Source organism: Choloepus didactylus, chromosome 2 (genome assembly GCF_015220235.1).
Source record: "Choloepus didactylus isolate mChoDid1 chromosome 2, mChoDid1.pri, whole genome shotgun sequence".
In the NCBI taxonomy this organism is placed as follows: domain Eukaryota; kingdom Metazoa; phylum Chordata; class Mammalia; order Pilosa; family Megalonychidae; genus Choloepus; species Choloepus didactylus.
Window position 1 is genome coordinate 28,498,363 of NC_051308.1, and position 14,343 is coordinate 28,512,705.

At 36.0% G+C, this 14,343-nt stretch overlaps 1 protein-coding gene across 7 annotated transcripts in view; it reads right to left on the reverse strand.

The window, feature by feature from the left end:
- The window catches only part of AKT3 (AKT serine/threonine kinase 3), a 413,894-nt gene that overhangs the window by 150,398 nt on the left and 249,153 nt on the right, over nucleotides 1-14,343 (reverse strand). For all 7 annotated transcript variants that reach the window (XM_037822276.1, XM_037822269.1, XM_037822307.1 and 4 more), the window contains one exon: nucleotides 6,005-6,136. In XM_037822276.1, coding sequence (XP_037678204.1) covers nucleotides 6,005-6,136 — 132 coding nt within the window. The remainder of the gene's footprint in view (nucleotides 1-6,004; nucleotides 6,137-14,343) is intronic.

Genomic DNA, 14,343 nt, shown 5'->3' on the forward strand with positions numbered 1-14,343 from the left:
TGCTGAAAAAGCATTTGACAAAATCCAACATCCCTTTTTGATAAAAACACTTCAAAAGGTAGGAATTGAAGGAAACTTCCTCAACATGATAAAGAGCATATATGAAAAACCCACAGCCAGCATAGTACTCAATGGTGAGAGACTGAAAGCCTTCCCTCTAAGATCAGGAACAAGACAAGGATGCCCGCTGTCACCACTGTTATTCAACATTGTGCTGGAAGTGCTAGCCAGGGCAATCCGGCAAGACAAAGAAATAAAAGGCATCCAAATTGGAAAAGAAGAAGTAAAACTGTCATTGTTTGCAGATGATATGATCTTATATCTAGAAAACCCTGAGAAATCAACGATACACCTACTAGAGCTAATAAACAAATTTAGCAAAGTAGCGGGATACAAGATTAATGCACATAAGTCAGTAATGTTTCTATATGCTAGAAATGAACAAACTGAAGAGACACTCAAGAAAAAGATACCATTTTCAATAGCAACTAAAAAAATCAAGTACCTAGGAATCAACTTAACCAAAGATGTAAAAGACCTATACAAAGAAAACTACATAACTCTACTAAAAGAAATAGAAGGGGACCTTAAAAGATGGAAAAATATTCCATGTTCATGGATAGGAAGGCTAAATGTCATTAAGATGTCAATTCTACCCAAACTCATCTACAGATTCAATGCAATCCCAATCAAAATTCCAACAACCTACTTTGCAGACTTGGAAAAGCTAGTTATCAAATTTATTTGGAAAGGGAAGATGCCTCGAATTGCTAAAGACACTCTAAAAAAGAAAAACGAAGTGGGAGGACTTACACTCCCTGACTTTGAAGCTTATTATAAAGCCACAGTTGCCAAAACAGCATGGTACTGGCACAAAGATAGACATATAGATCAATGGAATCGAATTGAGAATTCAGAGATAGACCCTCAGATCTATGGCCGACTGATCTTTGATAAGGCCCCCAAAGTCACCGAACTGAGCCATAATGGTCTTTTCAACAAATGGGGCTGGGAGAGTTGGATATCCATATCCAAAAGAATGAAAGAGGACCCCTACCCTCACCCCCTACACAAAAATTAACTCAAAATGGACCAAAGATCTCAATATAAAAGAAAGTACCATAAAACTCCTAGAAGATAATGTAGGAAAACATCTTCAAGACCTTGTATTAGGAGGCCACTTCCTAGACTTTACACCCAAAGCACAAGCAACAAAAGAGAAAATAGATAAATGGGAACTCCTCAAGCTTAGAAGTTTCTGCACCTCAAAGGAATTTCTCAAAAAGGTAAAGAGGCAGCCAACTCAATGGGAAAAAATTTTTGGAAACCATGTATCTGACAAAAGACTGATATCTTGCATATACAAAGAAATCCTACAACTCAATGACAACAGTACAGACAGCCCAATTATAAAATGGGCAAAAGATATGAAAAGACAGTTCTCTGAAGAGGAAATACAAATGGCCAAGAAACACATGAAAAAATGTTCAGCTTCACTAGCTATTAGAGAGATGCAAATTAAGACCACAATGAGATACCATCTAACACCGGTTAGAATGGCTGCCATTAAACAAACAGGAAACTACAAATGCTGGAGGGGATGTGGAGAAATTGGAACTCTTATTCATTGTTGGTGGGACTGTATAATGGTTCAGCCACTCTGGAAGTCAGTCTGGCAGTTCCTTAGAAAACTAGATATAGAGCTACCATTCGATCCAGCGATTGCACTTCTCGGTATATACCCGGAAGGTCGGAAAGCAGTGACACGAACAGATATCTGCACGCCAATGTTCATAGCAGCATTATTCACAATTGCCAAGAGATGGAAACAACCCAAATGTCCTTCAACAGATGAGTGGATAAATAAAATGTGGTATATACACACGATGGAATACTACGCGGCAGTAAGAAGGAACGATCTGGTGAAACATATGACAACATGGATGAACCTTGAAGACATAATGCTGAGCGAAATAAGCCAGGCACAAAAAGAGAAATATTATATGCTACCACTAATGTGAACTTTGAAAAATGTAAAACAAATGGTTTATAATGTAGAATGTAGGGGAACTAGCAGTAGAGAGCAGTTAAGGAAGGGGGAACAATAATCCAAGAAGAACAGATAAGCTATTTAACGTTCTGGGGATGCCCAGAAATGACTATGGTCTGTTAATTTCTGATGGATGTAGTAGGAACAAGTTCACTGAAATGTTGCTATATTATGTAACTTTCTTGGGGTAAAGTAGGAACATGTTGGAAGTTAAGCAGTTATCTTAGGTTAGTTGTCTTTTTCTTACTCCCTTGCTATGGTCTCTTTGAAATGTTCTTTTATTGTATGTTTGTTTTCTTTTTAACTTTTTTTTTCATACAGTTGATTTGAAAAAAGAAGGGAAAGTTAAAAAAAAAAAAAAAAAAGAAAAAAGACAAACAAGGAAAAAAAAAAAAAAAGATGTAGTGCCCCCTTGAGGAGCCTGTGGAGAATGCAGGGGTATTCGCCTACCCCACCTCCATGGTTGCTAACATGACCACAGACATAGGGGACTGGTGGTTTGATGGGTTGAGCCCTCTACCATAAGTTTTACCCTTGGGAAGACGGTTGCTGCAAAGGAGAGGCTAGGCCTCCCTGTATTTGTGCCTAAGAGTCTCCTCCTGAATGCCTCTTTGTTGCTCAGATGTGGCCCTCTCTCTCTGGCTAAGCCAACTTGAAAGGTGAAATCACTGCCCTCCCCCCTACGTGGGATCAGACACCCAGGGAAGTGAATCTCCCTGGCAACGTGGAATATGACTCCCGGGGAGGAATGTAGACCCGGCATCGTGGGATGGAGAGCATCTTCTTGACCAAAAGGGGGATGTGAAAGGAAATGAAATAAGTTTCAGTGGCAGAGAGATTCCAAAACGAGCTGAGAGATCACTCTGGTGGGCACTCTTACGCACACTTTAGACAACCTTTTTTAGGTTCTAAAGAATTGGGGTAGCTGGTGGTGGATACCTGAAACTATTAAACTACAACCCAGAACCCATGAATCTCGAAGACAGTTGTATAAAAATGTAGCTTATGAGGGGTGACAGTGGGATTGGGAATGCCATAAGGACCACACTCCACTTTGTCTAGTTTATGGATGGATGTGTAGAAAAGTAGGGGAAGCAAACAAACAGACAAAGGTACCTAGTGTTCTTTTTTACTTCAATTGCTCTTTTTCACTCTAATTATTATTCTTGTTATTTTTGTGTGTGTGCTAATGAAGGTGTCAGGGATTGATTTAGGTGATGAATGTACAACTATGTAATGGTACTGTAAACAATCGAAAGTACAATTTGTTTTGTATGACTGCGTGGTATGTGAATATATCTCAATAAAATGATGATTAAAAAAAAAAAAAAAAAAAAAAGATGCAATCTGTAACAATAACGGGGTAGGGAACGGATCTATATAGGAGCAGTTTTTTTATAAGCCGGGAAGGCAGCAGTGGAGGAATTGAGCAACAAAATTATGACCTAGAAAACAGATAGCAAACGGCAACCTAACTCCTTCCTTTTCGGTAATTATATCAAATATAAATTGGTTAAAAGGCTGAGATTGGCAGAACAGAGTAAGGAAACCATGAGTCAACTATTGCTGTGTACAAGAGACTCACTTTAGAACCAAAGACACAAATGTGATAAAAGTGAAAGAACGAAAAAAGATATTCCATACAAACACTCACTGAAAGACAACTGGAGTGGCCATACAAATATCACACACGGTAGACCTTAAGACAAAAATAGCTTTTAGAGATAAAAAAGGACATTATGTATTGATAAAGGGTCAGTCATCAAGAAGATACAACAATTATAAACATACCTATCAGCAGACTTTCAATATATATGGAGCCAAAATGATAGGTGAAGGGGAAAATAACAGTTGTATTTGGAGACTTCAACCCCCCAACTTTCTGTTGGTTAGAACTGGACAAAAGATAAACCAAGAAACAGAAGATCTGAATAACATATAAAGCAGCTAGATCTAACAGAACACTCCATCCAGCCACAGCAGAATATACATTCTTCTCAATACACATGGGACATTCTCTTTAGACCATGTTAGGCCACAAAATGTGTCAATAAGTTTTAAAAGATTGAAATTGTACAAAGTATTGTCCATGACCACAATGAAATGAAATCAGAAATTAATCGAAGGAAAATTGACAAATACGTGGAAGTTAAAAAAAAAAAAATGTGCTCTTAAGCAGTGCATCAAAGAAGTTAGTAAATGCTTGCAGGTTAATGGAAATGAAAGCAAAACATACCAAAACTAATGGAATCAATGAAGCAAAGGCCATTAATGATCAGGGAAATTTGTAGCTATGCCTGCATTAAAGAATGATCTCAAATCAATAACCTGACTTTCCACTTCAATGAACTAGAAAAAGAAGAGCAAACCCAAAGCCAGCAGGAGGCAGGAAATAAAGTTTAGAGTGGAGATAAGTGAAATACGAAAAGCAGAATCAATGAAACCAAAAATTGGTTCTTTGAAAAGAGCAACAAAATTGGCAAACTTTTAGCTAGACTGACCAAGAACAAAAGAACACCCAAATTTCTAAAATGAGCAATAAAGTAGGAACATTACTACTGACATTGACAGGAAAAAAAGAGATATAAGAAAATACTGTGAACAATTGTATGCCATCACATTAGATAACTTAGATGAAATGGATAAAATTCTGGAAACAAAGTGCTAACACTGACTCAAGAAGAACTAGAAAATTTGAATAGGTCTATAACAGATAATCAGATCCTTGTAACAACAAAAATATCCAGAACCAGATGGCTTTGCTGGTGAATCTATCATTAAAAAAACATCAGTCTTCCTCAAACTGCTAAAAACTAAAGGGTATGCTTCCTAACTTGTTCTGTAAGGCCCATATTACCCTAATACCAACAACAGCACCAAAAAGGACAATACAGACCAGTGTACGTAATAAGCATACATTCAAAAATCCTTAACAAAATGCCAGGAAATGCAATCCAACAGCATATTAAAGTATTACTATATACCACGACTAAGTAAGTCCAATCTGAAATATATGCCCAGGAGAATTGAAAACAAAATTGTACATAAATATGTATAGTGGCAGTTATCACAGTAGCCAGCAGGTGCAAACAAACAGGATGTCCATTATCTAATGAATGGATAAACAAGATATGGCATGTCCTTACCAAGGGGTATTATTCTGCCATAAATAGGAATGATTTACTAATGCATGCTGCCATGTGGTATCTTGGAAACATCATGTTATGTGAAAGGAACTAGCTACAGAAGTCCACACATTGTTGGATTCATTTATGTGACCTGTCCAGAACAGGCAAATCCATATCACTTAAAGCAGATTAGTAGCTGTCGGGCTGGGGAAAGGGGTAATGGGGTGTGACTGCTTGATGGGTAAGGGGTTCCTTTTGGGGGTTATGAAAGTGTTCTGTAACTAGATAGTGATGGTTGAACAACATTGAGAATATGCTGGAAGTTAATGAATTATACACTTTAAAATAGTTAAAATGGTAAATTTTACCTCAATAAAAAGAAACTGTTCTCAAAAAAAAAAAAATCTATGTAAGTCATCCTATATATGAATATACCATAAGCTCTACAATTTATGGGTACAAATTCATCTACATTATTTTAACTACTCTTTTAATAGGAAGAAATTCTAATTACTAAAAACAGGACTTATAATTAGTGATCTATATCTCAAATACATGGTAAAAGTATTCTCCCAAACACAAATGTAGAATAAACATCTCTATTTCTTCAACTCAATAAAAAAGCTTTAGTATATAATACTCAAATATTATTATAAACTTTTAAAAAAAGCCCTTAACATTATAAATAAATACTTAAACACAGTTAATACTACAGCAGTAGCCTACAATCAACATTTTGGTCATTTAATATGTGGATGTATGAGCATATCCATATGTGCATGCCGCAAAGAAAAATTTAGTAACCAACTCTAGCATTCAAAGTTACCTTTGCAATAATAACTTCTTTCTTCAGAATCTTCATAGCGTAATATTTCCCACTTGCCTTCTCTCGAACCAAAATGACTTTCCCAAAAGTGCCTTTACCTAGTAGTTTCAAATAGTCAAAATCATTCATTGTCTGAAAAATACAAATTAAAAAATTTAATATGAAATTTTTGATACAATTTCCTCATAAACATATATGTATATATTTGCAATATTCACTCAAAGGCAAATATCATAAATTTCTAAGTACCTTTAAATAAACAAGAATCAGACTGGCATTGGCTGTCTCATAAGTAATCATGGATACTGGAGGTCATTTAAGCAGTTCTCAGATACTGGCAACAATAATTTTGAACCTAGAATTTCTCAGCCAGTCAAACCATCAGTAAGTGTTAGGGCAAAAGAAAAAAATCATTTTCACTCATTCTCAAGGACTCAAATTTTCAAGGACTTCGTAATACCTGCCCCTCCAGACAATGCGATCAATAAAAAAGTCCCCCACAAACATTTCCAAATGCACCTAGGGGAGCAGTGCTTTTGGAGGGAGCTAGTTGAGAATGTTATCCAGCAAAACAAGGATGAGATCCAAGAAAGAGAAATGTATTTGTAAGAAGCATTGAAAACAACCCTGGAGCCCAGTGAAAATAAATAAAGGAAGACAAGAGTACAACTTCTGATAAAGAAATTGGTGTAATTCAGAACAGGAAGTCAGGGAGCTTTAAGAAGAATGTCTTCAATTAATCTGCCTGTTTTCAGTTTCATTTTGCATTCCTATTTCTAAATCAAGTGGTTCCCTGGATTTTCGCAGGCACACCTACCTACTCTATACAGCCTCTGCGCCAGTTTGAAACTGTTATGTTCTTTTAATCCAGTCTGGTGGATGCATACTTACTGTGGGTGGGACTTTTTGATTAGGTTATTTACATGGAGATGTGATCCACCCAACTGTGAGTGAGACCTTTTCATTAGAGTATGTCCATGGAGGTGTGAAGCCACCTATTTAGGGTGGGTCTTGATTAGTTTACTGGGGTCCTTTAAGAGAGCTCATGGAGAGAAGCAGCTCAGAGAAGCTGAGAGAAACATTTTGAAGAGAAGCTAAGATATGTAATCCAGAGTTTGCCCCCAGGAGAAGCTAAAAGTCAACAAAGACCCAGACACTTGAAGACACTTGGAGATGCAAGCAGAAAGATGTTTGGAGATACTAAGCTAAGAGATGAAGCCCAGAGTTTGCCCCAGAGAAGCTAAGTGAGGACCCCAAGACATTCACAGAGAAACACCCTGAGAGAACAATCAAGGATGCACAGGAGCTGAGAGAGAAAAGCTAAGAAAGACAGAAGCCCAAAGACATTTTGGAGAAAGCCATTTTGAAACCAAAACCCAGGAACAAAGGACCAGCAGATGCCAGCCACTTGCCTTCCCAGCTGACAGAGGCATTCCAGATGCCATCAGCCATTCTTCAGTGAAGGTAGCCTCTTGTTGATGCCTTAGTTTGGACACTTTTATGGCCTCAGAACTGTAAATTGTAACCTAATAAATCCCCATTATAAAAACCTATCCATTTCTGGTATTTTGCATAACGGCAGCTTTAGCAAACTGTAACAGTCTCCTCTGTGTGTACTCTTCCTGATCTGCTTTAACTATCAACATTATTCCATCAGCTTATAAAACTTTGACATTGCTTAACACTAATGTCCCTCCCCTGCCCAGTTTTTCATTTTTTTTTTTTTTTTTTTGTAAACTTGTTCCGTTTTTAAATTCCTTTACTATCATTTTGATTGGCTTTTGGACAGAAGGGGAGGTAAACGTATATATGTGTACTCAGTTTACTAACTGAATTTGAATCCAGTTTAAAGGCTCACAAATAACAAATTAACAAATTTATATTTTACCCTTCAGACAATCAGAAGTCATTGAAAATTTTTGTGACTTTTTTCCTGTTTACCACTCATCTGAAGTGAATGTCAGAACATTCTCAAATCACTGATCTCAGATTACACCTTAAGGAGCTAGTAAAAGAAAAGCAAATTAAACCTAAAAGCATTAGACAAAAGGAAATAATTCAGAGCAGAAATTAATGAAATTTTTAAAAAGAAAGAAGAACTATAGAGCAAATAAATGAAACCAAAAGCTGGTTCTTTGAGAAGATCGATAAAATGGATAGACCTCTAGCCAGACAGGTCAGGGAAAAAAAAGAGAGAAGACAAATTACAAATTACTAACATTAGGAATTAGAGTGGTGGGATCACTAAAGGAATTTATTAAAAAGATCATAAGGGAATATCATAAACAGTTTTATGACAATAAAATGGTAATTAGGATGAAAGGAACAAATTCTTTTAAATTCTCATACTACCAATGCTGAATTAAAGAAATAGATGCCCTGAATAACCTTGTAACTATCAAGGAAATTGAATTTGTGGTCAAAAACCTTCCAACAAAGAAAACTCAACTCCAAACAGTTTAACTGGTGAATTTTACAAACATTTAAGGAAGAAATGATACCAAGTCTACACAAATTCTTCCAAAAAAATTGAAAAGAAGGAAATATTTCCCACTTCATTCTATGAAGCCAGCACTCCCCCGATAACAAAACCAGACAAAGACATTGCAAGAAAAATAAACTACAGACCAACAGCCCTCAAGAAGATAAATGTAAAATTTCTAAAAATCTTAGAAATGAATGACTACATTCATTTTCAAAATTACTTGCTGCCTGTAGTTTGATAATTTCCCCTAAATAGCAAGTTATCATGTCTTAACCAATCAATAATAGCTCTAGCTCAAAACAAAAGTAGCAAAGACACCAGGGAGTTCTTTTTTAATTTGTTAATTCAAGTAAAAATCAAACATGTGACACTAAACATCTAGAGTAGTAAGAAACCTAGTGTCATTTAAACAAACAATTATTAGGTAGATTTCATTTTCGTTAGATTTTTTAAAAAAATTCAGGAACTATTATATAACCACAAAGCTATTTGTGCTAGGTTGTCTCCAAAGATGTCAGCCACTAATTTCTCCCCTCCTTTCCCATGAAGAGAGAGAGTCTACTTTTCCTCTCCCTGGCCTGGCTTTGTGTCTTACTTCCAATATAGAATGTGGTCAAAATGATATTCTGCCTGTTTCAGAAGTATCCTTTAAGAGACCTGGCAGCTTATGCTTTCTCCCTCTTGGAAAACTCAATCTTGGAAGCCAGCTTTCATGCTGTAAAGAAGCCCAGGCCATCCCTGAGAGGAAGGCCATTTGGAGAAGACCTAGAGGCTGAGACACAACCTGGAGAGATAAGCCGCATAGAGGAGAACCAAGGCACCACAGTCAACAGCCAGCACCAAGGCCCAGACATGTGAGAAAGGCTTTCTTGAATTTTCCAGCACAGCCCATATGCCAGCTGAATACAGCTGCTTAAGAGATCCATGTGAGAACAGCAGAATCATCCAGTCAAATGACAAAATTATGAAACATAATGTACTGTTGTTGTTTTAAGTTACGGGTAGTATGTTCCACGGTAATAAACAACTGTGAGAATACTATTCTCACTGCTAGGCCATAATGCCATTTTATAGTTTAAAACTTCATTTGAACAGTACCTTCCTCATTTTTACCTAAAAGCAACAGAAAATGATAACCTGCTATGCCTTATCACTAAATATCATATAAAATGCAACTGAATTTTTGCTAGCAAGAAATAGAAAAGAATTTATAAATTGCTTTATGACATTTTCAGATGAACTGCAACATATCATTATAACATATTATTATATTTTTTAAGGACTGCAATTCTTAGGGACAATGAGTATGGAAAAAAGTATGACAGCCTTAACTCTGAATTTCACAGCTCTGTCAGTTTGACTGTCAACCTTAAAAAAACAAAAAATGGAATTTGCATGGAAAATAATATTAGTAAAAGCATTCTATGTGATAAAATCAGAAACAGATTTCATATCTATTTTGACAAAACTTCAGAAAATTGAAAAAGTTATCTCTGATACCAAATGCTCATATTCAGCTGGGCATACACAATAATTATCTGGGCTTTAAAAATGAAATGTATCCTATTACAAAATGTTTCATATTTTTGGATTGTGTTATGGGAAAAGATACTATAAGACTTTAAGAAAAAATGGGAGCATGGCTACTCTCCAAAAGAATTACTCTTCCAAAATCTGACCCTAAGAATTTATTAGGGAAATACTTTACATAGTGATACTCTTTCCCTTTATATAATCTCTAACGTGTTGATGTGGCTTTTTTAGATTAAGAGATGCGTATATAAGTGCTCAATAAATATATTCAAATCACATACACTAGAATATAAGAAAAAAGACTGTCTATCCACAAATGCAGGTTAAAAAAATGAGTATGTAATTGATGAGGAATACTAGGGACCTCTCAGAAAAGAATATACAGGTATTAGCATATTTGGTCAAAAAATAAATTCCAGATATTCATGCTCAGAATGTAAGAGCTAAACCAAATAAAGCCTCGTGGGGTGCTAAGTATAAAGGCAAAAAGGTTCTCATTGAAAGTTTATGCCTCTACCTATGCCTCTGGCCACTTCCTCTGGTGCTTTTTCTGAAGGGAAGAGGAGGAGCTAATCTGATCAGTCAGCTTCTACAACATTGATTATGCCACCCCTTCCTTTTTGTAGTATGCAGATCCACACAGTGCCAGATTGCATGATTTCAACAAGTCCTACCATCTCCTCCTTTTTTCCTTCTGATTTTCTCTGCATGCTAGTCATTGCTTTGAGCCACTGTAATCAGGCATTTCATGACAACATACCAAGAACTGGAGTCAGACTTAATGGGAAGGTATGAGGTACTGCTTAGACTTTAAACCTAAATCATGCAATTAAAACCAGCTGCTCCAAAGAGGCCTACACTAGCCAGTTAAAACTTAGGTAGAACTTTGATTCTCATTTGGCTGTTTATCCTTGTATGCTGTGCTCCTTGAGATACTTTTCAGGGTATATTAGAATAACAGTTTGTAAGCCAAGATTAGGCATTGCTGAGTCCTCTAATCAAATTCTTTCAAAACACCATCTTGTAATTAAAACCCAGAACACACATAATCTATTGGTGGGAATGGAAAATGGTGCAGCCGCTGTAAAAGACAGTTGCAGGATCCTCAGGAAACTAAGTATAGAACTGCCATTTGATTTTGGCAATCCCACTACTAGGTATATACTCAGAAAAACTGAAAGCAAGGACACGAACAGACATTTGCATACTGATCTTCATAGTGGCATTATTCACAACTGCCAAAAGATGGAAATGTCCCAGGTGACCATCAACCAATAAATGGGTAAATAAAATGTTGTTTAAACAAATGATGGAATATCGTACAGCTGTAAGAAGAAATGAAGTCATGACACACGTGACTACATGGATGAACCTTGAGGACATTGTGTTGAGGGAAATAAGTCAGACACAAAAGGACAAATATTGTATGACCTCACTAATATGAACTAAATATAACTAGCAACTTCATGGTGTTAAGATCTAAAATACAGGTCACCAGAACATAAAGTGAGAGCAGAGAATGGGGAGCTGGTGCTTAATTTGTGCAGAATATGTAATAAGGTTGGTTGTAAATGTTTGGAGGTGGTGGGCGCACATTATAGTAAATGTAACTAAAAGCAATGATATGTGGGAGCAAGTGGCTGAAAGGGAAAGTTTAGGGTTGGAAAAAAAATCTGGCTTGAGACTTTTATCTCTTTTCTCCACCACCAATATCCTTCCCTCTCAAAGAGAGTTTTTAACCCAAGACACTATGGCAATACTTTAACACTAAGCAAAGTAGCCACCTGTGTGCTCCAGGCAAGAGACAGCAGTCAAGACCACTCTCAGAATAGCCACCATTATCAGTTGCTTTTCTCTTTATCCTACTGCCCATTTTTTCAAAAAGTGATCAAATAAAACATTCTGTAAATTATGAGAAGGATATTATTTCATTTCAGAATATTTGGGTTTATAGTCTGAAATTAAACAAAAATAATCTGGACTTCTGCATTTCTTTCCATGATAACTGATAAACATAAAGGATAGTTCTAGAGCCACTGATCTTAGGGAAGTGTCAGTAATATTTCACCATTTTTCATTAAGTAATTAGGACGATTATAGAAAAGATAACGGTCCAAACTTTTGATTTTTTCTGCCCTCTGTTCAAGAAGAACAATGGAAATCAGGTATATTCCAAATAAGACACTGATCCCCAAATAAATTAAAAATACTTCTGATTCTCCTATCTCTTTTTCATTTTGGAGACTTCAGTTCTGGTGAGAGAATTCTAAAATAATCTGGTTGAGGAAGCTCTTTATGTTTAATTGTCTTCATGTGAATGAAATAGAATACCAACTAGCATAACTAAGATTTGCTGAGCACTTACTTTATAAGCACTTTACAGTATTCCCTCATTTTAATCTTCACAACTATTCTAAGTTCCATTATTATCCCTTCCTTGTTAAGGAGAGAACTAAAGGACAGAAGGATTAAGAAACTCTCCCCATGATTACACAGGTGGTGGAGCCAGGATTCAAACTCAGGCAATAGGCCTCCCAGCTCCTCACTCGACTACTACACTGTAATATTAAAATTCTGCTGACTTTGTAATCTAATATAAAATGAAAATAACCAATATCCAAGCACAGTGTAAATACAACAGTTTATCATAATACTTGAGGGACACAGTACAAGCATAAGAGAGAATATCTGCATAATTTTGTTTCTATACAATTGGCTAAGCTGTGAGCATAACAATGATAGAGGTTATACAGGTTCAAGATACCTGAAACAAGAAAAAGAAATGTTACACAATGTTACACAATTATTACTGTGTAATAATTAAAAGTCCATAGCTTGAACAAGGTACTTAACTTCTCTGGGATGACTCAGCTGTGAAATGGGATAATAATAGTATCTACCTCAGATGATTCCTGTGAGAATTATAGGAATACTACATATAAAAGTACTTCTCTGAGCATGGCACAAAATAAGCATATAATAAATGCCTGCAATTGATAATTAGTGATAAGGATGGATTCTAAGATGATCCACACTGGTAACTTCGCAAAGGGGAAATTTTATTAAGCCTGTAAAATTCATTTATAAGTTGGTGGAGTGGGGTATCGGGAGGAGGGTCAGGGTATGCTGGAGTTCTGTGTATGGGGTTTGTATTGTTTTTGCAACTGTTCCTATAACTTTGAATTTATTTCAAAATAAAATGTAACAAAAAAAAAAAAAAGAAATGAGCTATTGAGATACAAAAAGACACAGAGGAATGTTAAGTACATATTGCTTAGTGAAAGAAGGCTACCTATGATTCCAACTATACAACATTCTGGAAAAGACAAAATGATAGAGACAGTAAAAAGATCTATGGTTACCAGGGACTTGAAGGAGGGAACAAGGGATGAATAAGTAGAGCACAGGGAATTTTTATGCCAGTAAAACTATTCTGTATGATACAGTAATGGTGAATACATGACATCATGCATTTGTCAAATCCTATAGAACTATACAACCCAGACAGTGAGCCCTGATGTAAAGAATGGACTTTAGCTAATAATAATGTATCAATTTTGGCTGATAATCGTAATAATGCCCCCCCCCACAAAAATCATTTATAATCAGCTTTAGCAGGAAAAAATTAAAACCTCATAATTTACCAATTTTACATCTTTCAAGATGTTGGTGCCCCTTCAAGGTTTTTTTGGTAAATTCCCACATTAACTTTCCAAATTCTTCCATCCATCAGTCACAGAACTTCTGGTTAGGGTGTTCTAAGGTCCCCGTTTCCAATCTTCTAATTGCCTCAGCACAGCTTATAAAACTTAATTTTAATTCTTAACAATTTTAATTCTACTTAAACAGTATTCTTGCTTTTGAACAGAGAAGTTTACAATTCAAAGCACAAGATTAATGGAGAACTGGTTTTAAAGTCAGGAACATAGTCAAACTTGAAGTTAATTTTGCACTTGCAAGAGAAGCCTTCTTACATGTGAGTAGGTAGTTAAGCTAGATCATGTTTTCTTTCTGCAAATACTGAGGAGCAAGGGGAGTAACACTGATTTCAAAGACAAGAGGGATTCATGTTAATAAACTGACAGAGGATAAGTCTTCAAGGAAGGCAGAAAGAGTTCTCAGACAGCCAAGATCAAGAATGGAATTTAATTCAAATTAGGATAGAAATTCCATTTAAGAAAAGCATAATTAATTCTAAGTTGTGACAATATAACTTAATCAACTTCACACAGTTAGTATATAGAAGAGGATTTGAATCTAGGCAGTCTAATTCCAAAGGGCTCTTAAGCATTCACTGTGCTAATAACAAATTACATGGATA